The sequence below is a fragment of the Oncorhynchus mykiss genome, chromosome 6 (genome assembly GCF_057628025.1).
Source record: "Oncorhynchus mykiss isolate SJ-2025 chromosome 6, ASM5762802v1, whole genome shotgun sequence".
NCBI lineage: Eukaryota > Metazoa > Chordata > Actinopteri > Salmoniformes > Salmonidae > Oncorhynchus > Oncorhynchus mykiss.
Window position 1 is genome coordinate 51,666,311 of NC_143027.1, and position 24,547 is coordinate 51,690,857.

The window sequence follows — 24,547 nt, forward strand, 5'->3', positions numbered from 1 at the left end:
AAAGCCCACAAATGTGGGTCAGGAGCCTGCCACTGACAGGACCTGGGTCCTGTTCGGGGCACAAATCAGCCAATCATCCAGGTAATTGAGGCTCAACAGTCCTCGGGACGTGAGAGGTGTCAGGACAGCATCCATGCACTTTGCGAAAGTGCGGGGTGCCAAGGAGAGGCCAAAGGGAAGAACCATGAATTCGTAAGCCCTCCCTTCGAAAGCGAATCGGAGGTACTGCCAATGACCTGGGTGAACAGGAACATGGAAGTACGCATCCATCAGGTCCGGCGTCACAAACCACTGGTCCCTGGACACGGCCTGCAACACGTGGGCTGGGGACAGCATATGGAACCTCAGTACCATCAAGTACCCATTGAGGTTGCGGAGGTCCAGAATCGGTCAAAACCGTCCGTCTCTTTTTGGGACCACAAAATAGGTAGAGTAGAAACCACCTAGCGGTTCTCAAACCTGCGGATGACACCCTTGTCCAGGAGTATGGAAATCTCTAGCAGCAGGGTTTTCTTCAGGGGGTCGGCCACTGTGGTCCCTGAAAGATGGAGAACTGCACCAGAATTGGAGTCGGTACCCCTCGAGCACCGAGGACAACACCCATGGGGACCCGACACACACCTTCCACTTTGCACTTTGAGACCGGGAGATGCGGCCGGGGAAGGGAGTGTCATGGGACCTACCAGGGCCCGCCTCTACTCTGGCGCCCAAAGCGCATGGGTCCCCCAGGCATGTCCCTATGGCGGTGACGGTTGACATCATCACACCTGTCACAAAGGGACGCTCAGCCAAGCCAACGAGGCCATGGAACTGTTTAGCCATAATGACCATCATTATATTTGGAGGGAAAAGGAGGAGGCTTGCAACCTGAAGTACACAACCCAACCGTGAAGCATGGATCATGTTGTGGGGGTGCTTTGCTGCAGGAGGGACTGGTGCACTTCACAAAATAGATGGCATCATGAGGCAAGAAAATTATGTGGATATATTGAAGCAACATCGCAAGACATCAGTCAGGAAGTTAAAGCTTGGTCGCAAATGGTTCTTCCACATGGACAATGACCCAAAGCATACTTCCAAAGTTGTGGCAAAATGGCTTAAGGACAACAAATTCAAGGTATTGGAGTGGCCATCACAAAGCCCTGACCTCAACCCCATAGAAAATATGTGGGCAGCACTGAAAAAGTGTGTGAGAGCAAGGAGGCCTACAAACCTGTCTCAGTTACACCAGCTCGGTCAGGAGGAATGGGCCAAAATTCACCCAACTTATTGTGGGAAGCTAGTGCAAGGCTACCCGAAACGTTTGACCCAAGATAAACACTTTAAAGGCAATTCTACCAAATACTAATTGAGTGTATGTAAACTTCTGACCCACTCACTTCTGACCCAAAGGAATAAAAGCTGAAATCAAATCATTCTCTCTACTATTATTCTGACATTTCACATTCTTAAAATAAAGGGGTGATCCTAACTGACTTAAGACAGGGAATTTTTAATTGGATTAAATGTCAGGAATTGTGAAAAACTAAGTTTAAATGTAGTTGGGTAAGGTGTATGTAAACTTTCGACAACTGTATATGTGGCTCTCAAGTCCACATCAAATACTCTGGGGGGGGTCCCGCCTTCTGTCGCGGGTTCCACCCTGGCAGTGGCCCAGCTCTCCTGCGGAACTCAGCAGAGATTCGGACAGATGGAGAGTCCTCACTGTCCACCAGTTGATGTCCAGTGCAGTGGCTACCCAAGTGTAGGCCGCTCATACCTTCGAGCCGCTCGGGGCGATGAAGCCCCGCTGGCGGCTTCAGATGGCCCGTCAGCCTGGTAGCTCCGCTCACATGGTGAACAGTTCCAGCATCGTCTCCCAGGAACAGCCTATCACTGGCCAACAGGGAACAGTTGTCGTTTCCATCGAAGCTATCAACCTCCTGACGCAGGGCATGCGCCCTCCGTTCATGGTGGTCCCAGCGGTCCGTACAGGACTGGCAGCAGATGGGCTCTGCCTGCGGTTGCTCTGGCCACGTTTCCTTGGAGGGGTACTGGGCCCAGTAGAGGGATTAACAGCTCGCTGCTGCCGCACCACTCCTGAGGGAGGGAGCTCGTCCCCAGCCTGAGCCCCAGCCTGGCTGACCCACTTGCGCATGGCCTCCAACCGCGCCAGGTGCAAGTGTTCTAAGAACACCACACAAAACAGGCATCCAGTATGGTTGAAACCCAGGCAGTGCATACACGAGGTATGCGGATCCCCACGGGGATGCCACCATCACCACAGTCACAAAGGGAAGCCATAAGCTCAGCCAAGTCAACTAGGCTACGGAGCAGGGGTCTGATGCCCTGGGAGAGCTATGTCGTGACCCGCTTGGAGGAATAGGAACCCGGTGGGAGATAAATTACCCAGTACCTCTGCAAACACGGTAGACCCCTGTGGGAAAAACAGTCAGACAAAAAAAAAAAATAAATAACAGCAACCAGGTAATGGATAAGATTTATGTGTGTTTTTGTTTTACGCCAACTACGATTTTACCTAGCAGGATTCATATCCAAGTAGAAAACAAAAAACAGCACCATATGATGGAGTAACTCCATTAAGGAACATTCTGCAGTAGAAAGAACAAGAAAAACCTGTAGGGGAATTAACAGAGAACCCGTTTATGGTAATTAGCAGTGGACAGCATGTTAAAAGCAATTCACAACACACACAAAACAAGCCAGTCGACAACTTGTGTAAGGTAAATAGAGTTTGTGGCAGCAAGAGCCACCATTATATAAATGTATACACACAGTCATAGTGTAACAGGCTGACTACACCGCTCGAGCGTTGCAAAATAAATGTAGACATACATTTATGCCAACAAGCGTCTGCGTTGCCAAGGGCTAAAATAGAAGTCAGTTCTATTTGTGATGCAGATCGCACTGCAAGTCCTGCCTCTCCCATCTCCTCATTGGTTTGTAGAAGCAGGTACACACGTGCCATCTCCTCATTGGTTATACCCACATCGGTGACTGAAAGACTAACGAGGTCAGTGGCAGTATCACACCTAATTTATGAAAGTTGCCAACCACAATATAAAGTCAAAAGAAAAAGCCTGGAAGGAGGAGAGATGCCTAGAAACGATTCGGTTAACCGTTTTATGTGTGGATTAATTGTCGGAGTGCATTTCAAGTAAAACAACAACGCAATGTTTGTATCCCAGGACAAATGAGCTAGCAACAGCAAGCTATCTAAAAAGGACAAATTAGTTAGCAAGTGCAAGCTAAACTGCCATACATGTTTAATGATTTTCAACCTGTCTCCAAGTTAATGTAATTTCGTTCAGAGTTGGTTTTGATATTTTAACCTGCGTGTCGTGATTGGGTTTGGTGTGGGGGGGACAAAATACATACAGTATATGCACGATGGAGCACGCGCGCAGCCGGTTTGAGTTCCGTGTAACGCTAACGAAACACAAGCACGACAAACCATGGGTGGAGGATACAGATCAACCACGATCAAGGACCACTCAAGAAGAGGGGCTGGCCATGTGGCCATGGTGCAAACAACCATTGAGTATACTTCCACGCAAGATATTACACTTACCAGTGACTTACCAAGGGCACTTCAGAAAGTTTGTTCCTCAAGCCATACGGACGTCCGCCGATAACGTGTTGCGGTCATGGGGTCTATATATAGGGGAGGAACCCAGCCGTGATACAAGGTGTACACGGGAGTAAATCTTTAAATCCTCACCTCGGATGTATCCCTCCTCTGCGGAGCAATACCAATATATTGGAGTGATCCAATATAGTGAAACATAACTGTCATTTAAAGAAGAGCTGTCGCAAAAACAAACAAAAAATCTGGCATCTATTTTACTCACCCTAGCAGAGCTGGTTAGACTGTTCTCATTGTTATCAAGAAGGTTAGTAACTGTTACTCTGTTAATGGCAAGAATTTACACCTAACAATTATTACTGAAACCTGTCTTAGGTCATTCGTAAATGTAAATGTATAAACTATTCTGCACTCTGGGACTCTCAAACCAGAGTGTTCTATTATCGTATTAGATTGCCAAAGTGAATTTACCCTTGGTAACTTGGAAACACCCACATCAAACCACGCCTCCAAGACACAAATCTCATTTTCAGCGGCATTTTTGTGTGTATGCTTGAAGTGATGGAGGATATTAGAGTAGTACGTTGTGTGTGTGTGCATGCCATGTGTGTGTGCCTGTGTGAGACCCACCTAAGCCCTTCTCCCTCAAGGGCGTACTGTCTGCAGTACTCCAGGGTGTAACTCTGCATGGGTGTTTGGTTGTCCACATTCCAACGTAACGTGGCCGAGTCCCACAGTATCGTACACCGCCCCGTATCAATCACTGGCACCGATGGGGCTGTCAACCAATTAATCAATAAATCACAAGAGAACCATGCATTGGTCCATATGACCACAGTATGACATCATTCTGCTTTACCGACGAGACTCACCAGTTCTGAAGGGTAGTCTCTCACTGGGCAGAGAGCAGCCAGTATAGTTGACAGCCATCACCCACACTTTATACACCTTGTCAGGCTCCAGCTCCTCTAGAACACAGTAACTCTCCTTCACTGTCACACGGTACTCATCCGACACCGCTGGGCAGAGAACACAAAGAGCTGTTAGGCTGCGTTTAGACAGGCAAATTCTGATGTTTCTGGTCTTTTGACCAATCACATCAGATCTTTTCACATTAGATCTTTTTCAGACCTAAAAAAAAATACATATTTGTGAAATAAACATACAAATCGGGCTGTCTGTCTAAATGCAGCCTGTGTGTGTGTATGCTACCTCCTTGTGGGTCCTGTCTAAATGCAGCCTGCAAGTGCGTAGGCTACCTCGTTGTGGGTTATGTCTCTTATGCAGCCTGTTTTTGTGTGCATGCTACCTCCTTGTGGGTCCTGATTTTATGCAGCCTGTGTGTGTATGTTACATTCTTGTGGGTCCTGTCTAAATACAGTCAGTGTGTGTGTAGGCTACCTCCTTGTGGGTCCTTTCTAAATGGAGCATATGTGTGTAAGCTACCTCTTTGTGGGTCCTGTCTTAATGCAGCCAGTGTGTGTGTGTGTAGGCTACCTCATTGTGGGTAATGTCTAAATGCAGCCTGTGTGTGTGTGTGTGTGTGTGTGTGTGTGTGTGTGTGTGTGTGTGTGTGTGTGTGTGTTTGTGTGTGTGTGTGTGTGTGTAGGCTGCCTCCTTGTAGATCTTATCTAAATGCAGCATGTGTGTGTGTAGGCTACCTCCGTGTGGGTCCTGTCTAAATTCAGCCTATATGTGTGTGTAGACTACCTGCTTGTGGGTCCTGGCTACCTCCTTGTGGATCCTTTCTAAATGCAGCCTGTGTGTGTGTGTGTGCGTGTGTGTGTGTGTGTGTGTGTGTGTGTGTGTGTGTGTGTGTGTGTGTGTGTGTGTGTGTGTGTGTGTGTGTGTGTGTGTGTGTGTGTGTGTGTGTGTGTGTGTGTGTGTGTGTGTGTGTGTGTGTGTGTGTGTGTGTGTGTGTGTGTGTGTGTGTAGGCTACCTCCTTGTGGGTCCTGTCTAAATGCGGCTTGTATGTGTCTATGCTACTTCCTTGTTGGTCCTGTCTAAATGCAGCCTGTGTGTGTGTGTGTAGGCTACCTCCTTGTGGGTCCTGTCTAAATGCAGCCTGTGTGTAGGCTACCTCCTTGTGGGTCTTCCATACAGTAGACCTGGAAGCAGTCTATGATGTCTCCAGGGTTGACCCTCCAGTAAACAGTCACACTGGTGCTGCTGGCTGAAGCACACTCCTGAGGCTGCAGAGACGGCTTCTGAGGAACTGAGACACACAGAGAGACACACAGGGAGAGGGGGCAGATAGATGAGAGTTAGAGAGAAAGAGAGAGTGTTTGTTTCTGTTCTATAGAGACCCACCTGGGATTCCCTTGCGTCGTGTGTGTGTATTTGCTGCATTGCCCTTGGCGTAGTCTTCAAACACTAGTAGTCCCCGAGGACCCAGCTCCAAAGACATGGCTGACTGTAGTGCTTCAGTTAACCTTGGAGAGGCAAACAACAGTTATGAGAGTTTTTGTGTATATGTGGCAACGGTCATCGAAACAATTCTAATAAATGCAACAGTTGGACAGTGGATGAAGATACTCAAAACTTTTAGCATTTTTATATTCCGTTAGATATTGACTGAATTATAGCACATATAACATTTACTGGGACAGGGATTTTGGTGGGAATTCATTCATTCAATTTTGCAAATGTCACCTTTTTTTATTAGAATGCACTCATACAGTATATACATTTTTCTTATTGTACTTATTGTATCAGGTATTTATTACATTTTTTGTGTTAAAATAAAGAAAATGTGCCTCATTTGCATAAATCCACCGGGTATACATGTATGAATAAATTAACATAACGGGGTGTAACAGGACTGCAACCACTAAACACTTACTCTGTCTACCCTACCTACCTGCACTGTTTAGACTACCTCATGAATTACTGTTGGTGTCACAGTCTATTGTAAAATAAAATAAAATGTTATTGGTCACATACACATGGTTAGCAGATGTTATTGTGAGTGCAGCAAAATGCATGTGCTTCTAGTTCCGACAGTGCAGTAACAAGTGTGTCAATAGCAGGATACCCTCAGATAATAGCAGGATACCCTCAGACACTCAGTATACCAAACATTAGGAACACCTTCCTAATATAGAGCTGCAATCCCCCTCCCTTTGCCTTCAGAACAGCCTCAATTAGTCAGGGCATGGACTCTACAAGGTGTCGAAAGCATTCCACAGGGAGGCTGGCCCATGTTGACTCCAATGCTTCCCACAGTTGTGTTAAGTTGCCTGGATATCCTTTGGTTGGTGGACCATTCTTGATACACACATGAAACTGTTGAGCGTGAAAAACCCAGCAGCATTGCAGTTCTTGACACAAACCGGTGCGCCTGGCACCTACTACCATACCCTGTTCAAAGGCACTTAAATATTTTGCATTACCCATTCACCCTCTGAATGGCACACATATACAATCCATGTCTCAATTGTCAAGGCTTAAAAATCCTTCTTAAACCTCATACCCTTCATTTACACTGATTGAAGTGGATTTAACAAGTGACATCAATAAGGGATCATAGCTTTCACCTGGTCAGTCAGTCTATGTCATGAAAAGAGCAGGAGTTCTTAATGTTTTGTATACTCAGTGTATATTACACCTATCTAAACATACATGTTTGAGAGATCAGACATATCACTATAATCCGAGTGTTAATTTCTTTCATTTCAGCGTATCTAATTTGTAAAAATGTCAACTGTATTAACACCCATCAAAATAAAGTTGTCTTTCGTCTCTGTCTTGTTATGTAAGTGTCGAGACGGTGTGTAGAATCCCCAACGAAGCTTTTGCATTTTTATAGATTCTACGGAAAGACAATGTATTACATTGAGCACATTTCAGCCATTACCGGGGTGTTTGACAGGTCATTACAAACATTTCCTCTGTCGTAACATTAACGGGAAAATAAGACGGGCACAAGTGAGAGTCTGAAAGAGTCACAGGAGTAAAATGAAAGAAATCAATCCAGAGAGATTTAAGTGACAAGTGGATTTTGCACCCCTCAAACACAGGAAATAGATTGCTGCCAAAGACCTCAGGTGGGCAGGGCATGCACATTGCTAGTGTGTGTGAGACCCATTGCCAGAGACATACAGGTAACTGCCAAAATAAAGGAAACACCAACATAAAGTAATCTTAATAGGGCGTTGAACAGCTTCAATGCATCTTGGCATAGATTCTACAAGTGTCTGGAACTCTATTGGAGTGATGCGATTTTGTTGATGGTGGTGGAAAACGCTGTCTCAGGCGACACTCCAGAATCTCCCATAAGTGTTCAATTGGGTTGAGATTTGGTGACTGGCGCACACACACACACACACACACACACACACACACACACACACACACACACACACACACACACACACACACACACACACACACACACACACACACACACACACACACCCTTTAAACCCTGTATACTCCTTTGCGACCTCTGTTTCAAAGTCACTGAGATCTCTTCTTGTAGTCATGGTAGCCAAAATGATGTGTAACTGGGCATTTTTATACATGACCCTAAGCATGATGGGATGTTAATTACTTGATTTACTCCAGAACCACACCTGTGTGGAAGCACCTGCTGTCAATATACAGTGGGTCAAAAAAAGTATTTAGTCAGCCACCAATTGTGCAAGTTCTCCTACTTAAAAAGATGAGAGGCCTGTAATTTTCATCATAGGTACACTTCAACTATGACAGGCAAAATTTGAAAAAAATCCAGAAAATCACATTGTAGGATTTTTAATGAATTTATTTGCAAATTATGGTGGAAAAAAAGTATTTGGTCAATAACAAAAGTTTATCTCAATACTTTGTTATATACCCTTTGTTGGCAATGACAGAGGTCAAACATTTTCTGTCTTCAAAAGGTTTTCACACACTGTTGCTGGTATTTTGGCCCATTCCTCCATGCAGATCTTCTCTAGAGCAGTGATGTTTTGGGGCTGTTGCTGGGCAACACAGACTTTCAACTCCCTCCAAAGATTTTCTATGGGGTTGAGATCTGGAGACTGGCTAGGTCACTCCAGGACCTTGAAATGCTTCTTACGAAGCCACTCCTTCGTTGCCCGGCGGTGTGTTTGGGATCATTGTCATGCTGAAAGACCCAGCCACGTTTCATCTTCAATGCCCTTGCTGATGGAAGGAGGCTTTCACTCAAAATCTCACGAAACATGGCCCCATTCATTCTTTCCTTTACACAGATCAGTCGTCCTGGTCCCTTTGCAGAAAAACAGCCCAAAAGCAAGATGTTTCCACCCCCATGCTTCACAGTAGGTATGGTGTTCTTTGGATGCAACTCAGCATTCTTTGTCCTCCAAACATGACAAGTTGAGTTTTTACCAAAAAGTTATATTTTGGTTTCATCTGACCATATGACATTCTCCCAATCTTCTTCTGGATCATCCAAATGCTCTCTAGCAAACTTCAGATGGGCCTGGACATGTATTGGCTTAAGCAGGGGGACACGTCTGGCACTGCAGGATTTGAGTCCCTTGTGGCGTAGTGTGTTACTGATGGTAGGCTTTGTTACTTTGGTCCCAGCTCTCTGCAGGTCTGTGGTTCTGCGATTTTTGCTCGCCATTCTTGTGATCATTTTGACCCCACGGGGTGAGATCTTGCGTGGAGCCCCAGATCGAGGGAGATTATCAGTGGTCTTGTATGTCTTCCATTTCCTAATAATTGCTCCCACAGTTGATTTCTTCAAACCAAGCTGCTTATTGCAGATTCAGTCTTCCCAGCCTGGTGCAGGTCTACAATTTTGTTTCTGGTGTCCTTTGACAGCTCTTTGGTCTTGGCCATAGTGGAGTTTGGAGTGTGACTGTTTGAGGTTGTGGACAGGTGTCTTTTATACTGATAACAAGTTCAAACAGGTGCCATTAATACAGGTAACGAGTGGAGGACAGAGGAGCCTCTTAAAGAAGAAGTTACAGGTCTGTGAGAGCCAGAAATCTTGCTTGTTTGTAGGTGACCAAATACTTATTTTCCACCATAATTTGCAAATAAATTCATTAAAAATCCTACAATGTGATTTTCTGGATTTTTCCCCCTAATTTTGTCTGTCATAGTTGAAGTGTACCTATGATGAAAATTACAGGCCTCTCATATTTTTAAGTGGGAGAACTTGCACAATTGGTGGCTGACTAAATACTTTTTTGCCCCACTGTACTTTGTATCCCTCATTTACTCAAGTGTTTTGTTCATTTTCACGGTTACCTGTACCTGCCTGCAGCACTTAATGTTAGCTTAGAAACAAAACCTCACAGTCACATGCCATCAACAGAACCAGCTGCTTGGAATGTTAAATCAATCAACATGATCACCAGGGTTGGGCTCAATTCCGTTTAAAATCCAGTCAATTCAGAATGTAAACCAAATTCCAATTCCACATTTTCCTCATTGAAAATAATTGAAGAGTATTGGAATTTCAGTATTCTTCCTGAATTTAAATGGAATTGACCCCAACCCTGTTTGTCATTACACTCTGAATATGACCAACCACACCAGTCAACAAAATGACGACACACACCTAAACAATAATTTTGTCCTTTGCTCAGTATAATCATGCTAGTATAGCTTACATCCAGTATTGTGAGTACAGCTGACACAGTGCAGTTACCTCATATAGATGTCTTTGGATGTCTGTGGATAAGAGGTTTCATTAGGTACATACAATAATAACCTACAATAATAACCGCAAGGTTTCCATCCAACTGCTTCCACAAATTCAACCTAGTTCTCAATGGGCCTGAAACTTCAAGCCCCGTCCAACCCAAGCCCGATGAGCTGACATCACAAAAATGTAATGAGCCCGAACTCGAAAAAAGCCTGATTTCTAGAAAACAGCCCAACCTTTTCCTAGACCATGTTGTCATTTTGCGAAAGTTAACCAGTAGGCTATTAATTTACACTGGTTTTGACAACAAGGCAGAGACGGCAACAAGCGGAGTGAGGAGGTGAGAGGGAAAACCCCTTGCCTTGTCTAAGTAAAGTGAGGAGAGGGAGAAAACCCAAATTGAATATAATCAACAACAGTTATATGTGGACTCAAAGTGTGTAAAACATCCATATATACAGTATCTTCATAAATTAGACAGATGCTACTGCCGTTGCCTGTTTTTAAGTGTTTGTTTGATTCCGTGAGCTCCAATGGTCTCATGCAGCCTATATAAGTACAAGTCAGTCAGTCACGCCTTTAAAATACAGCTTTTTATTTTGAAAATAATAAATGAAATGTTCTAGCTAATTAAGTTATGGCCTAAGTATTATGACAACAGAAGAGAACACAACAGAAGAACAAGTCAATAACATAAAAAATGTAGTCTTGATTAATTAAAGTATAAATACTGGATATTATTAGCTATTAGCTATAGACCTATGGCCTAAATATTAAGACAACAGAACACAACAGAAGAACATGTCTTTGTTCTCCTCGGGTCGATGGTCCGGCCTGCCACGCTGAATATCCTTTCGCTGCTGGTGGCCGGGACGCAAACCACCCGTTCACTAACTTGGCTAGCAGTGGATATGTTGTGCTGTTGGACTTTCACCAGCCCAACATCTCTCTGTCATTCGTCATCACAGGTCACTTCACGGTGTATTTTGTCACCTCATCATCCTCTTCTTCATTCTCTGCTGTGACATTTTCCCACTCTGAAAAGCCAAGCTCTGCTCTCTTGGCGGGGGGTGGCACTGAAGTCATCCTCTGTGGCCTGTGGATGTGTGCTCATATGATCACATCTTGCCTGTCTTGGGGGGGCAGCATCCTCAGCTGATGTCCACCTTCCTCTCCAACCATTCACTGTGTCGTAGTCACACTGCAGCCTGATGTTGTGAGTCTTGCGCATTGAGCTGGCAGTGATGCTTTAGTCTCTCTGACCCTAGACGGGTTAGCTGACAACATCGTGCAAACGTTACATGTGCTTCAAAAGGGGCAGAAGGCCATGTGTTGTTATGGTTCTGGATGGCCAGATAGCTAGCAACAATGACAAGGAAGGAATGACAAAGAATGTGGTGAATCATAAGTGACTTGTTCCAGCTCATTTGGTCTTGTTCTTGTTTGAGGTGTTTTGCTAATATGGCTCAAATCTAACCAACAACTGTAATGAAGTATTTGAGAAACAACTTCTCATTGTTCTACTTTATTTATGTTTTCAATAACCATTGGAAGCCAAATATAGTTTACATGTTATCAACAATGTAAGCCAACCCTGTCTGTTTAGCCCCATTGTTGCGCATGCGTCGGTTTTGTTGCTACCAACTCGTCTGTAGACACACAAGATTCAGTGTGGTGTATTTGTCCCCCTCCAGTCCCTTCTGTGCGTCGTAATACAGCTTGAGGAACTCCAAGAGAAACTGCAGGTCATCAGCTGCGATTTTCTCCACGGGCCTCCAGATTTTCGTGCACTTCGTTGTACAAGTCCTGGACAGAGTGCAAGTCAGGTAGAATGTGCTAAATCTTGCATCTCCCATCTGAAGCAGGGTCTTCGAGAGTTGGGTAGCCAGTCCAGACTTCTTGACATAACTGATAGAGGTATGATTAACACATCATAAACCTTCAAAACCGGTGCATGGCAAAATAAGATTGCCCACATAGTAAGGCTCTATGATATTAATTATATTTCTAAATACATTGTTGGTATGACATGGTTTAACAAATTAATTAGGATAACATGTCATATTTATTTAAAAAATGTTACTTATCATATCATATAGCCTACCTGACCAGGATCTTTGCTGCGGTGAGGGTTTCAGCAGTGCTGCTCCGTCATTGACGTAGCACGATGTTTAGTATGTGGTCCTGACAGTCCAGCCTCTGATACTGCCGAAGGACAAGAATGATGTTGGAGCCCTGGTCAGTCACACAACAATTCTGCTCAGTGACATAGTGTCAAGGCCAAACTTTGTCATGAGCAGCTTCACCAACTCTCACCTTATATTCTCCTCAGTTGTTGAGTCTTCAGCTGGACACACAGCCGTGGTCAAGTTTCTTTCAATTAACTGGAACTCTTCAGTTATGAAATGACATATTGTTGTCAGATAACTAAGCTTCCGATAGTCATCCCCACTGTGCCCTCTTTCAGGATATCCTTTACCTTATCTGTAAGTTCTTCTCTTTTGTCCTCTTGCACCTGGCAGAGTCGGTATTGTAGAGTAGAACAAACTCTCCCATAAGTGGCTCCCACATATATATAAGCTCCTGTCGTCTTTGAAACAAAAAACTGAAAAATGTTTCTGTCACTGCCTGTTTTGTTTTCTTTGAGAGTTACCGTTTTGAAGCTGACATAAAAGCTTGGCCTGAGTAGGCTGTCGCGCCACGGCATTGTGCAAAATGGCGCTGCAGGGAAGAAGTACCTGTCGTCTTGCTGTCATAACGTAGAACAGCCTCGCATCCTTTGCAATTGACATGGCAGTTGATTCTCCCGTTGTTTGAACAACCAAGTCGAATGACATCCACACATTTGATTGGCATCCAATTCGCTATAACATGTGTTATAACGGTATAACAGAGTTGTTGGAACCGATGTATCCTATGTTCAGACCCTACTGTGTTGGTCAGTCACAGGTGTATGAATGTGTCAGGTGAAAGAAGTATGGCAGGGAAGGCACAATTGGCAAATAGGGAATGTTTTTGCAGTCTCAACAAATGAGGGATTTCAGTAACATGACTTTTCAGACAGAGAAACAACAAGTAAGAAACAAGTTAATAGCTGTTATTAGATGGCAGTTTCAGCACCCCGTACAGCGCAATACACAATGGAGCCTGTGCCTGCTCCTGCAGCTGACAGGGAGGAGGAAAGAGAGACAAGGTGCTGCCAGTCACAAAGGCACGCGCAGTAAAAATATTTTTTACACGTCGCGGAAAGTTAGAGCCCAACCTGGTCCAAATCAATTCTTGAAAACACATGGCCAGCCTGAACCTGTCGGGCCCGGGCTGAAATTGAGAACTAATCCAACCCTCTGAGAACTGATTATCTTAACGAAGGATGCATTTGTCAGTAGTTTCAAGTTTCTCTGTCACATACACAAGTACAGTGAAATGCCTTTAGAGCAAAGCTCTAACCCCAACAATGCAGTAATCAAAAACAATGTATACTCAAAATAACAAGGTAGAACAAAAACACATGATATACAGTGCCTTGCGAAAGTATTCGGCCCCCTTGAACTTTGCGACCTTTTGCCACATTTCAGGCTTCAAACATAAAGATATAAAACTGTATTTTTTTTGTGAAGAATCAACAACAAGTGGGACACAATCATGAAGTGGAACGACATTTATTGGATATTTCAAACTTTTTTAACAAATCAAAAACTGAAAAATTGGGCGTGCAAAATTATTCAGCCCCTTTACTTTCAGTGCAGCAAACTCTCTCCAGAAGTTCAGTGAGGATCTCTGAATGATCCAATGTTGACCTAAATGACTAATGATGATAAATACAATCCACCTGTGTCTAATCAAGTCTCTGTATAAATGCACCTGCACTGTGATAGTCTCAGAGGTCTGTTAAAAGCGCAGAGAGCATCATGAAGAACAAGGAACACACCAGGCAGGTCCGAGATACTGTTGTGAAGAAGTTTAAAGCCGGATTTGGATACAAAAAGATTTCCCAAGCTTTAAACATCCCAAGGAGCACTGTGCAAGCGATAATATTGAAATGGAAGGAGTATCAGACCACTGCAAATCTACCAAGACCTGGCCGTCCCTCTAAACTTTCAGCTCATACAAGGAGAAGACTGATCAGAGATGCAGCCAAGAGGCCCATGATCACTCTGGATGAACTGCAGAGATCTACAGCTGAGGTGGGAGACTCTGTCCATAGGACAACAATCAGTCGTATATTGCACAAATCTGGCCTTTATGGAAGAGTGACAAGAAGAAAGCCATTTCTTAAAGATATCCATAAAAAGTGTTGTTTAAAGTTTGCCACAAGCCACCTGGGAGAAACACCAAACATGTGGAAGAAGGTGCTCTGGTCAGATGAAACCAAAATTGAACTTTTTGGCAACAATGCAAAACGTTATGTTTGGCGTAAAAGCAACACAGCTGAACACACCATCCCCACTGTCAAACATGGTGGTGGCAGCATCATGGTTTGGGCCTGCTTTTCTTCAGCAGGGACAGGGAAGATGGTTAAAATTGATGGGAAGATGGATGGAGCCAAATACAGGATCATTCTGGAAGAAAACCTGATGGAGTCTGCAAAAGACCTGAGACTGGGACGGAGATTTGTCTTCCAACAAGACAATGATCCAAATAAACATATCCAGGTGTTAGAATGGCCAAGTCAAAGTCCAGACCTGAATCCAATCGAGAATCTGTGGAAAGAACTGAAAACTGCTGTTCACAAATGCTCTCCATCCAACCTCACTGAGCTCGAGCTGTTTTGCAAGGAGGAATGGGAAAAAATGTCAGTATCTCGATGTGCAAAACTGATAGAGACATACCCCAAGCGCCTTACAGCTGTAATCGCAGCAAAAGGTGGCGCTACAAAGTATTAACTTAAGGGGGCTGAATAATTTTGCACGCCCAATTTTTCAGTTTTTGATTTGTTAAAAAAGTTTGAAATATCCAATAAATGTCGTTCCACTTCATGATTGTGTCCCACTTGTTGTTGATTATTCACAAAAAAATACAGTTTTATATCTTTATGTTTGAAGCCTGAAATGTGGCAAAAGGTCGCAAAGTTCAAGGGGGCCGAATACTTTCGCAAGGCACTGTACAAAACTAAGGGGGAAAAAAACAGCACTAAGTAAGCATAATATATAAAGGGTCACTTCCAGTACCATATTTACAGTGTGCAGGGATACTGGATTGATAGAGGTACAGTAGATACAGTATGTATAAGGGTAAGGTGACACGGCATCAAGAGAAATGATAAACGGAGTAGCAGCAGCGTATATGATGATTGTATATGAGTGGGTGTGTGTAGAGTCAGTATATGTATGTGCATATAATGTGTGTGTGAGCAAATTATGAAGTGGTGTTTGTGCGTGTGTTGGGTTATCAGTGTGTGTAGTGTGTAGGGCCCTGTGTGTGTGCATAGAGAAATAAAATACAAAGGTTAACTCAGACAGTCTTTGTAGCCATTTTGTTAGCTATTTAGTTAGCCTTTTAGCAGTCTAATTAGCACTACACTGTATTGTGTGTGTGTGTGTCCCTCACCTGTGTGTCTGGGTCTATATCTGCCTCTCTAGCGGTGGTGTCCAGTGTGACCTTGGTCTGGTCTATACTCTCCTGGAAGGAGACGATCTGGTCGTAAAGCTGCTCCAGCTTTGCCTTCTTTTCCTCCTCCATGCTCAGAGACATGGTGTTGTACTGCTCCATCACCAGAGCCATCATCTCCTCATTCTGAGCCTCCATTACCTCTTCACTGTCCCTGCAATGGTCCTGGGAACATAGAGATCAGGAGGTACAGGGGACAGAGAGAGGTACAGGGGGAAGAGAGAGACAGTGGACAGAGAGGGACAATGAACAGTGACACGGAGAGGAACACGAAGTCTAAACTGGTCCATTGGAAGAGAAACTGAAAGAGAAGGGTTAGGCATTAGAACATGCATTATTCTACGCATTCAATAACACACAAGTAGACAGTTACTTCAGTTTGAGAAGATAGCAAGTTCAGTCTTTCCTCCTACCTCTACAGTGTTGTATCCCAGCTCTAGTTCTGACACCAGATCCTCAATGTTCTCTGATCTCTCCTGCAGTTCTGAGATCCACTCACTCAGCCTCTCCTGGAATACGAACAGAGCACAGAAACACACTGAATGAAAACTTGAACTAGGAAAATACAATACAGGCTACTGTAAGGATGGGCTGTTTTAGATGCAGTGAACACAATAAAAGTGTTGGTTTTGCTCTTCTGTAAAAGAAATATAAATAATTCAGTCTCTCCCCTTTGTCGCTCAACTCTCCATATGTAAGGACTATGTAAATGTACTTGGGACACAAAACAATAGTTGCTGGTTCCAGCCAGCAAGAGATGGTGCCAAGGTGGCGCCGATAGAGATGGCAGCTTCGCTTCTAGTCCTTAGGAAGCTGTGCAGTATTTAGATTTTTTATGTATTATTTATTACATTGTTAGCCCAGAAATCCTTAAGTGTTATTACATTAAACCGGGAAGAACTATTGGATATCAGAGAGACACAACCAGCACTACGATCAGGAATACGACTTTCCCAAAACGGATCCTTTGTCTGCACCTCCCAGGGCATTTGAACTGATTCCAGAGGCCAACCCAACCCGGAGGAGAGGGTGCCGGAGCGGTCTTCTAGTGAGACTTCGGATGCGCACACACCACCTACCGCTCCCTAGTATGTTACTCGCAAATGTCCAGTCCCTAGTTAACAAAGTCGATGAAATACGGACAAGAGTTGCTTTCCAAAGAGATATCCAGGATTGTAACATACTCTGTTTCACGGAAACATGGCTAGGTGGGGACATGCTGTCAGAGTCCATACAGCCAACGGGATTTTCAGTGCATTGCGCTGGCAGGAATTAACATCTCTCCGGTAAAAAGAAGGGCGGGGGTGTGTGCTTCATGATTAACGACTCATGGTGTAATTGTAGCAACATACAGAAACTGAAGTCCTTTTGTTCACCTGACATAGAATTCCTCACAATCAAATGCCAACCGTATTATCTCCCAAGAGAACTCTCCTCGGTTATCATCACAGCCGTGTATATCCCCCCGCAAGCGGATACCAAAACAGCCATCAAGGAATTTCACTGGACTTTATTCAAACTGGAAACCATATATCCTGAGGCTGCATTTATTGTAGTTTGGGATTTTAACAAAGCCAATTTGAGAACAAGGCTACCTAAATTCTATCAGAATATCAATTGTGGTACACGAGCAAGTAACACGCTTGACCATTGCTACTCTAACTTCCGTGATGCTTACAAGGCCCTCCCCCACCCTCCTTTTGGCAAATCTGACCATGACTACAGCTTGTTGCTCCCCTCCTATAGGCAGAAACTAAAACAGGAAGCGCACGTACTTAGGTCTATTCAACACTGGTCTGACCAATCGGATTCCACGCTTCAAGATTGCTTCGTTCACATGGACTGGAATATGTTACGGGTAGCCTCAGATAATAACATTGACGTTTACGCTGACTTGGTGAGCGAGTTCATAAGGAAGTGTATAGGAGATGTTGTACCCACTGTGACTATTCAAACCTTCCCTAACCAGAAAACGTGGCTTGATGGCAGCATTCACGTAAAGCTGAAAGCATGTACCACCGCATTTAATCATGGCAAGGGAAATATGACCGAACACAAACAGTGTAGTTATTCCTTCCGTAAGGCAAACAGACAACCTGTCATGTACTGTCATGTTGTGTCTTGTCTCTGTCCTTTCCCTTCACCCTGTCTCCCTCTGCTGGTCGTTGTTAGGTTACCTTTTCTCCCCCTCTTTCCCCCAGCTGTGCCTTGTCTCCTCCTAACCACCTCGTCACCCCTTTTCCCACCTGTTCCCTTTTTCCCTCTGATTAGGTCCCTATATCTCTCTCTGTTTCTGCTCCTGTCCTTGTCGGATTCTTGTTTGTTGTGTTTCATGCCTGAACCAGACTGTCGTCATGTTTGCTGTAACCTTGTCTTGTCCTGTCGGAATCTGCCGGTCCGTCTGAGCCTACCTATGTTTGGTAATTAAAGAAGCTCTGTTTAAGTTAATTCGCTTTTGGGTCCTCATTCACGCACCGTAACAGAAGAATCCGACCAAGAATGGACCCAGCGACTTCGGATCCTCTCCACTCAGCCGTCGGGATCCAGGGAGCGATGCTAGGCAGACACGAGCAGGAATTGTCTGCTGCTCGACATGCTGTTGAGACCCTGGCCACCCAAGTCTCCAACCTCACAGAACAGGTTCACCATCTCCGCCTCGATCCACCGGCCACTTCCAGGGCTTTCGAATCTCCGGAGCCCAGAATCAATAACCCGCCGTGTTACTCTGGGGAGCCCACTGAATGCCGCTCGTTCCTCACCCAGTGTGATATTGTGTTTTCTCTCCAGCCCTACACTTTCTCCAGGAGCACTGCTCGTGTCGCCTACGTCATATCTCTCCTTATTGGACGGGCTCGTGAGTGGGGCACGGCAATCTGGGAGGCAAGGGCTGAGTGTACTAACCAGTATCAGGACTTTAAGGAGGAGATGATACGGGTTTTTGATCGATCTGTTTTTGGGGAGGAGGCTTCCAGGGCCCTGTCTTCCCTATGTCAAGGTAATCGATCCATAACAGACTACTCTATTGAGTTTCGCACTCTTGCTGCCTCCAGTGGCTGGAACGAGCCGGCTTTGCTCGCTCGTTTTCTGGAGGGTCTCCGCGCAGAGGTAAAGGATGAGATTCTCTCCCGGGAGGTTCCTTCCAGCGTGGATTCCTTGATTGAACTCGCTATTCGCATTGAGCGACGGGTTGATCTTCGTCACCGAGCTCGTGGAAAGGAGCTTGCGTTCTCCGTTGCCCCCCTCTCCGCATCACTACCATCTTCCTCTGCCGGCTCGGGTGCTGAGCCCATGCAGCTGGGAGGTATCCGCATCTCGACTAAGGAGAGGGAACGGAGAATCACCAACCGCCTCTGTCTCTATTGCGGTTCCGCTGGTCATTTTGTCACTTCATGTCCAGTAAAAGGCCAGAGCTCATCAGTAAGCGGAGGGCTACTGGTGAGCGCTACTACTCCTGTCTCTCCTTCAAGATCCTGCACTACCTTGTCGGTCCATCTACGCTGGACCGGTTCGTCAGCTTCCTGCAGTGCCTTAATAGACTCTGGGGCGGAGGGCTGTTTTATGGACGAGACCTGGGCTCGGGAACATGACATTCCTCTCAGACAGTTAAAGGAGCCCACGGCCTTGTTCGCCCTGGATGGTAGTCCTCTCCCCAGGATTCAGCGTGAGACGCTACCTTTAACCCTCACTGTTTCTGGTAATCATAGTGAAACCATTTCTTTTTTAATTTTTCGTTCACCTTTTACACCTGTTGTTTTGGGCCATCCCTGGCTAGTTTGTCATAATCCTTCCATTAATTGGTCTAGTAATTCTATCCTCTCCTGGAACGTCTCTTGTCATGTGAAATGTTTAATGTCTGCTATCCCTCCTGTTTTCTCTGTCTCTTCTTCACAGGAGGAGCCTGGTGATTTGACAGGGGTGCCGGAGGAATATCACGATCTGCGCACGGTGTTCAGTCGGTCCAGGGCCACCTCTCTTCCTCCACACCGGTCGTATGATTGTAGTATTGATCTCCTTCCGGGAACCACCCCCCCCCCGGGGTAGACTATACTCTCTGTCGGCTCCCGAACGTAAGGCTCTCGAAGATTATTTGTCTGTAGCTCTTGACGCCGGTACCATAGTCCCCTCCTCCTCTCCCGCCGGAGCGGGGGTTTTTTTTGTCAAGAAGAAGGACGGGTCTCTGCGCCCCTGCATAGATTATCGAGGGCTGAATGACATAACAGTGAAGAATCGTTATCCGCTTCCTCTTATGTCTTCAGCCTTCGAGATCCTGCAGGGAGCCAGGTTTTTCACTAAGTTGGACCTTCGTAACGCTTACCATCTCGTGCGCATCAGGGAGGGGGATGAGTGGAAGACGGCGTTTAACACTCCGTTAGGGCACTTTGAATACCGGGTTCTTCCTTTCGGCCTCGCTAACGCTCCAGCTGTCTTTCAGGCATTAGTCAATGATGTCCTGAGAGACATGCTGAACATCTTTGTTTTCGTTTACCTTGACGATATCCTGATTTTTTCACCGTCACTCCAGATTCATGTTCAGCACGTTCGACGTGTCCTCCAGCGCCTTTTAGAGAATTGTCTTTTTGTGAAGGCTGAGAAGTGCACTTTTCATGCCTCCTCCGTCACATTTCTCGGTTCTGTTATTTCCGCTGAAGGCATTAAGATGGATCCCGCTAAGGTCCAAGCTGTCATTGATTGGCCCGTCCCTAAGTCACGCGTCGAGCTGCAGCGCTTTCTCGGCTTCGCGAACTTCTATCGTCGTTTCATCCGTAATTTCGGTCAGGTGGCAGCTCCTCTCACAGCCCTTACTTCTGTCAAGACGTGCTTTAAGTGGTCCGTTTCCGCCCAGGGAGCTTTTGATCTCCTCAAGAATCGTTTTACATCCGCTCCTATCCTTGTTACACCTGACGTCTCTAGACAGTTCGTTGTCGAGGTTGACGCGTCAGAGGTGGGCGTGGGAGCCATTCTTTCTCAGCGCTCCCTCTCTGACGACAAGGTCCACCCATGCGCGTATTTTTCTCATCGCCTGTCGCCGTCGGAACGTAACTATGATGTGGGTAACCGCGAACTGCTCGCCATCCGGTTAGCCCTAGGCGAATGGCGACAGTGGTTGGAGGGGGCGACCGTTCCTTTTGTCGTTTGGACTGACCATAGGAACCTTGAGTACATCCGTTCTGCCAAACGACTTAATGCGCGTCAGGCGCGTTGGGCGCTGTTTTTCGCTCGTTTCGAGTTCGTGATTTCTTATCGTCCGGGCTCTAAGAACACCAAGCCTGATGCTTTGTCTCGTCTCTTCAGTTCTTCAGTAGCCTCCACTGACCCCGAGGGGATTCTCCCTGAGGGGCGTGTTGTCGGGTTGACTGTCTGGGGAATTGAGAGGCAGGTAAAGCAAGCGCTCACTCACACTCCGTCGCCGCGCGCTTGTCCTAGGAACCTTCTTTTCGTTCCCGTTCCTACTCGTCTGGCCGTTCTTCAGTGGGCTCACTCTGCCAAGTTAGCCGGCCACCCTGGCGTTCGGGGTACGCTTGCTTCCATTCGCCAGCGTTTTTGGTGGCCCACCCGGGAGCATGACACGCGTCGTTTCGTGGCTGCTTGTTCGGTCTGCGCGCAGACTAAGTCCGGTAACTCTCCTCCTGCCGGCCGTCTCAGGCCGCTTCCTATTCCCTCTCGACCGTGGTCTCACATCGCCTTAGATTTTGTCACCGGACTGCCTTCGTCAGCGGGGAAGACTGTTATTCTTACGGTTGTCGATAGGTTCTCTAAGGCGGCTCATTTCATTCCCCTTGCTAAGCTTCCTTCTGCTAAAGAGACGGCACAGATCATCATCGAGAATGTTTTCAGAATTCATGGCCTTCCGTCGGACGTCGTTTCGGACAGAGGTCCGCAATTCACGTCTCAATTTTGGAGGGAGTTTTGCCGTTTGATTGGGGCTTCCGTCAGTCTCTCTTCCGGCTTTCACCCCCAGTCTAACGGTCAAGCAGAACGGGCCAATCAGACTATTGGTCGCATCTTACGCAGTCTTTCTTTTCGCAACCCTGCGTCTTGGTCAGAACAGCTCCCCTGGGCAGAATACGCCCACAACTCGCTTCCTTCGTCTGCGACCGGGCTATCTCCTTTTCAGAGTAGCCTCGGGTACCAGCCTCCGTTGTTCTCATCTCAGTTCGCCGAGTCCAGCGTCCCCTCCGCTCAGGCTTTTGTCCAACGTTGCGAGCGCACCTGGAAGAGTGTCTGCACTTTGCCGTTATAGGACGCAGACTGTGAGGGCTGCTAATAAGCGTAGAACTAAGAGTCCTAGATATTGTCGCGGTCAGAGAGTTTGGCTCTCCACTCAGAACCTTCCCCTTAAGACGGCTTCTCGCAAGTTGACCCCGCGGTTCATTGGTCCGTTCCGTATTTCTCGGGTCATTAATCCTGTCGCAGTTCGACTTCTTCTTCCGCGATACCTTCGTCGCGTCCACCCGGTCTTCCATGTCTCCTGCATCAAGCCCGTCCTTCGCGCCCCCGCTCGTCTTCCCCCCCCCCCCCCCATCCTTGTCGAGGGCGCACCCATCTACAGGGTCCGTAGAATTTTGGACATGCGTCCTCGGGGCCGTGGTCACCAGTACCTCGTAGATTGGGAGGGGTACGGTCCTGAGGAGAGGAGTTGGGTTCCCTCTCGGGACGTGCTGGACCGTGCGCTGATCGAGGATTTCCTCCGTTGCCGCCAGGTTTCCTCCTCGAGTGCGCCAGGAGGCGCTCGGTGAGTGGGGGGGTACTGTCATGTACTGTCATGTTGTGTCTTGTCTCTGTCCTTTCCCTTCACCCTGTCTCCCTCTGCTGGTCGTTGTTAGGTTACCTTTTCTCCCCCTCTTTCCCCCAGCTGTGCCTTGTCTCCTCCTAACCACCTCGTCACCCCGTTTCCCACCTGTTCCCTTTTTCCCTCTGATTAGGTCCCTATATCTCTCTCTGTTTCTGCTCCTGTCTTTGTCGGATTCTTGTTTGTTGTGTTTCATGCCTGAACCAGACTATCGTCCTGTTTGCTGTAACCTTGTCCTGTCCTGTCGGAATCTGCCGGTCTGTCTGAACCTACCTATGTTTGGTTATTAAAGAAGCTCTGTTAAGTTAAGTTCGCTTTTGGGTCCTCATTCACTCACCGTGACAAGATTAACAAGAATGTAAGCTTTCTGCCCATAGTCAGAACTTTCCAAATAGAATTTTCAAATACATTCAAATATTCAATTACAGTGGGTATCATAACTATTCACCCCCTTGGATTTCTTCACATTTTGTTGCATTACAAAGTAGGATTTAAATTAATTTAATGTGATTTTTTCCTGTCATTGATCTACACAAAATACTCTGTATAACGATCGTGACATTGTAATGTCAATGTGCAAGCAACATTCAAACATTTATTTTAATGATTGAAAAATACAGGACTAATATATCTTGATTAGAGGTATATTACCCCGAGTCTATACATGTTAGAAACACATTTGGCAGCAATTACAGTTGTGAGTCTGGATTGTACAAAATTTGCCCATTATTATCTTCAAAATTCTTCAAGCTTCAACCTAACCCTAGAATACGGAGTGTTCCCTCAGGCCTGTAGGGAGGAGCACCCTTTAATGGTTGAAACAGCAGACCAATCAGCCTGTTCCGTTGCTTAGCAAACTTTCAGCAAAAATGATGTTCGACCACATACAATGTCATTTTACAGAAACAAATTAACAACAGACTTTCAGCATGCTTATAGGGAAGGGCACTCAACATGCTCGGCACTGACACAAATGACTGATTATTGTCTGAAAGAAATTGATAATAAGAAGATTGTGGGAGCCGTTTTGTTAAACTTCAGTGCAGCTTTTGATATCAATCATCATAACATATTGCTGAAACGTAGGTGTTGTGGATTAACATTCTCTGCCTTATCAAGAATGAACAGTTACCTATCCAGTAGATCACAGAGGGTTTTCCTTAATGGAAACCTCTTTAATGCAAATTTAGTTGAGTGTGGTGTACCACAGGGCAGCAGGCTTGGACTATTATTGTTTTGTTTTCCACTGACCTTGAACAAAACCTGTGTGTCCATGTTGGAGGGGTCTTTACACATAAAGGACCAAGATTACTATTATAACAATGTCTTCTTTTCTTTTTGACTCAACAGTATACACAACGGCTGCAACAGTAAAATTAATAACTGACACCCTTAACATAGAGCTCTAGTCAGTTTTAGATTAGGTAACTAACAATAGGCTGGTGCTAAATATCTAAAAAACTAAAAGCATAATGTTTGGGACAAATCACTAGCTCACTCCTGAACCTCACCTGGATCTATTGAATAATGTGGCAATTGAGCAAGTTGAAGAGACTAAACTGCTGGGTGTCACCCTAGATAGCAAGCTATCGTGGGTTTTTCTTTATTTTCTTTATGCCAAGAGCTGTCATCAAGGCAGAGACTGACTACTTTGAAGAATCTCAAATATAAAATATATTTTTATTTGTTTAACACTTTTTTTGGTTACCACATGCCCAGGCAGCAGCTACTCTTCCTGGGGTCCTGCAACATTAAGGCAGTGATATTCAATTTAAAATATGACATGACATAACCTTTCATAACACTTTTCACAACACATTAAGTGTGTTCCCTCAGGCCACTACTCTACTATCACATATCTATTATACAAAATCGATCTGTGTGTAGAGTGTGTGGTGTCTGTGCCTGTGTGTCTCTTCGCGTCCCCACTGTTCCATA

At 45.6% G+C, this 24,547-nt stretch overlaps 1 protein-coding gene across 1 annotated transcript in view; it reads right to left on the bottom strand.

Annotated features, from left to right (window-relative positions):
* Positions 1 to 24,547, bottom strand: part of cmya5 (cardiomyopathy associated 5) — a 59,956-nt gene that overhangs the window by 11,308 nt on the left and 24,101 nt on the right. Inside the window, exons 3-9 of the mRNA XM_090238178.1 lie at positions 16,233 to 16,328; positions 15,760 to 15,984; positions 10,216 to 10,238; positions 5,898 to 6,019; positions 5,668 to 5,802; positions 4,459 to 4,605; positions 4,217 to 4,364 (exon numbers count right to left, since the gene is read on the bottom strand). Coding sequence (XP_090094304.1) covers positions 4,217 to 4,364; positions 4,459 to 4,605; positions 5,668 to 5,802; positions 5,898 to 6,019; positions 10,216 to 10,238; positions 15,760 to 15,984; positions 16,233 to 16,328 — 896 coding nt within the window. The remainder of the gene's footprint in view (positions 1 to 4,216; positions 4,365 to 4,458; positions 4,606 to 5,667; positions 5,803 to 5,897; positions 6,020 to 10,215; positions 10,239 to 15,759; positions 15,985 to 16,232; positions 16,329 to 24,547) is intronic.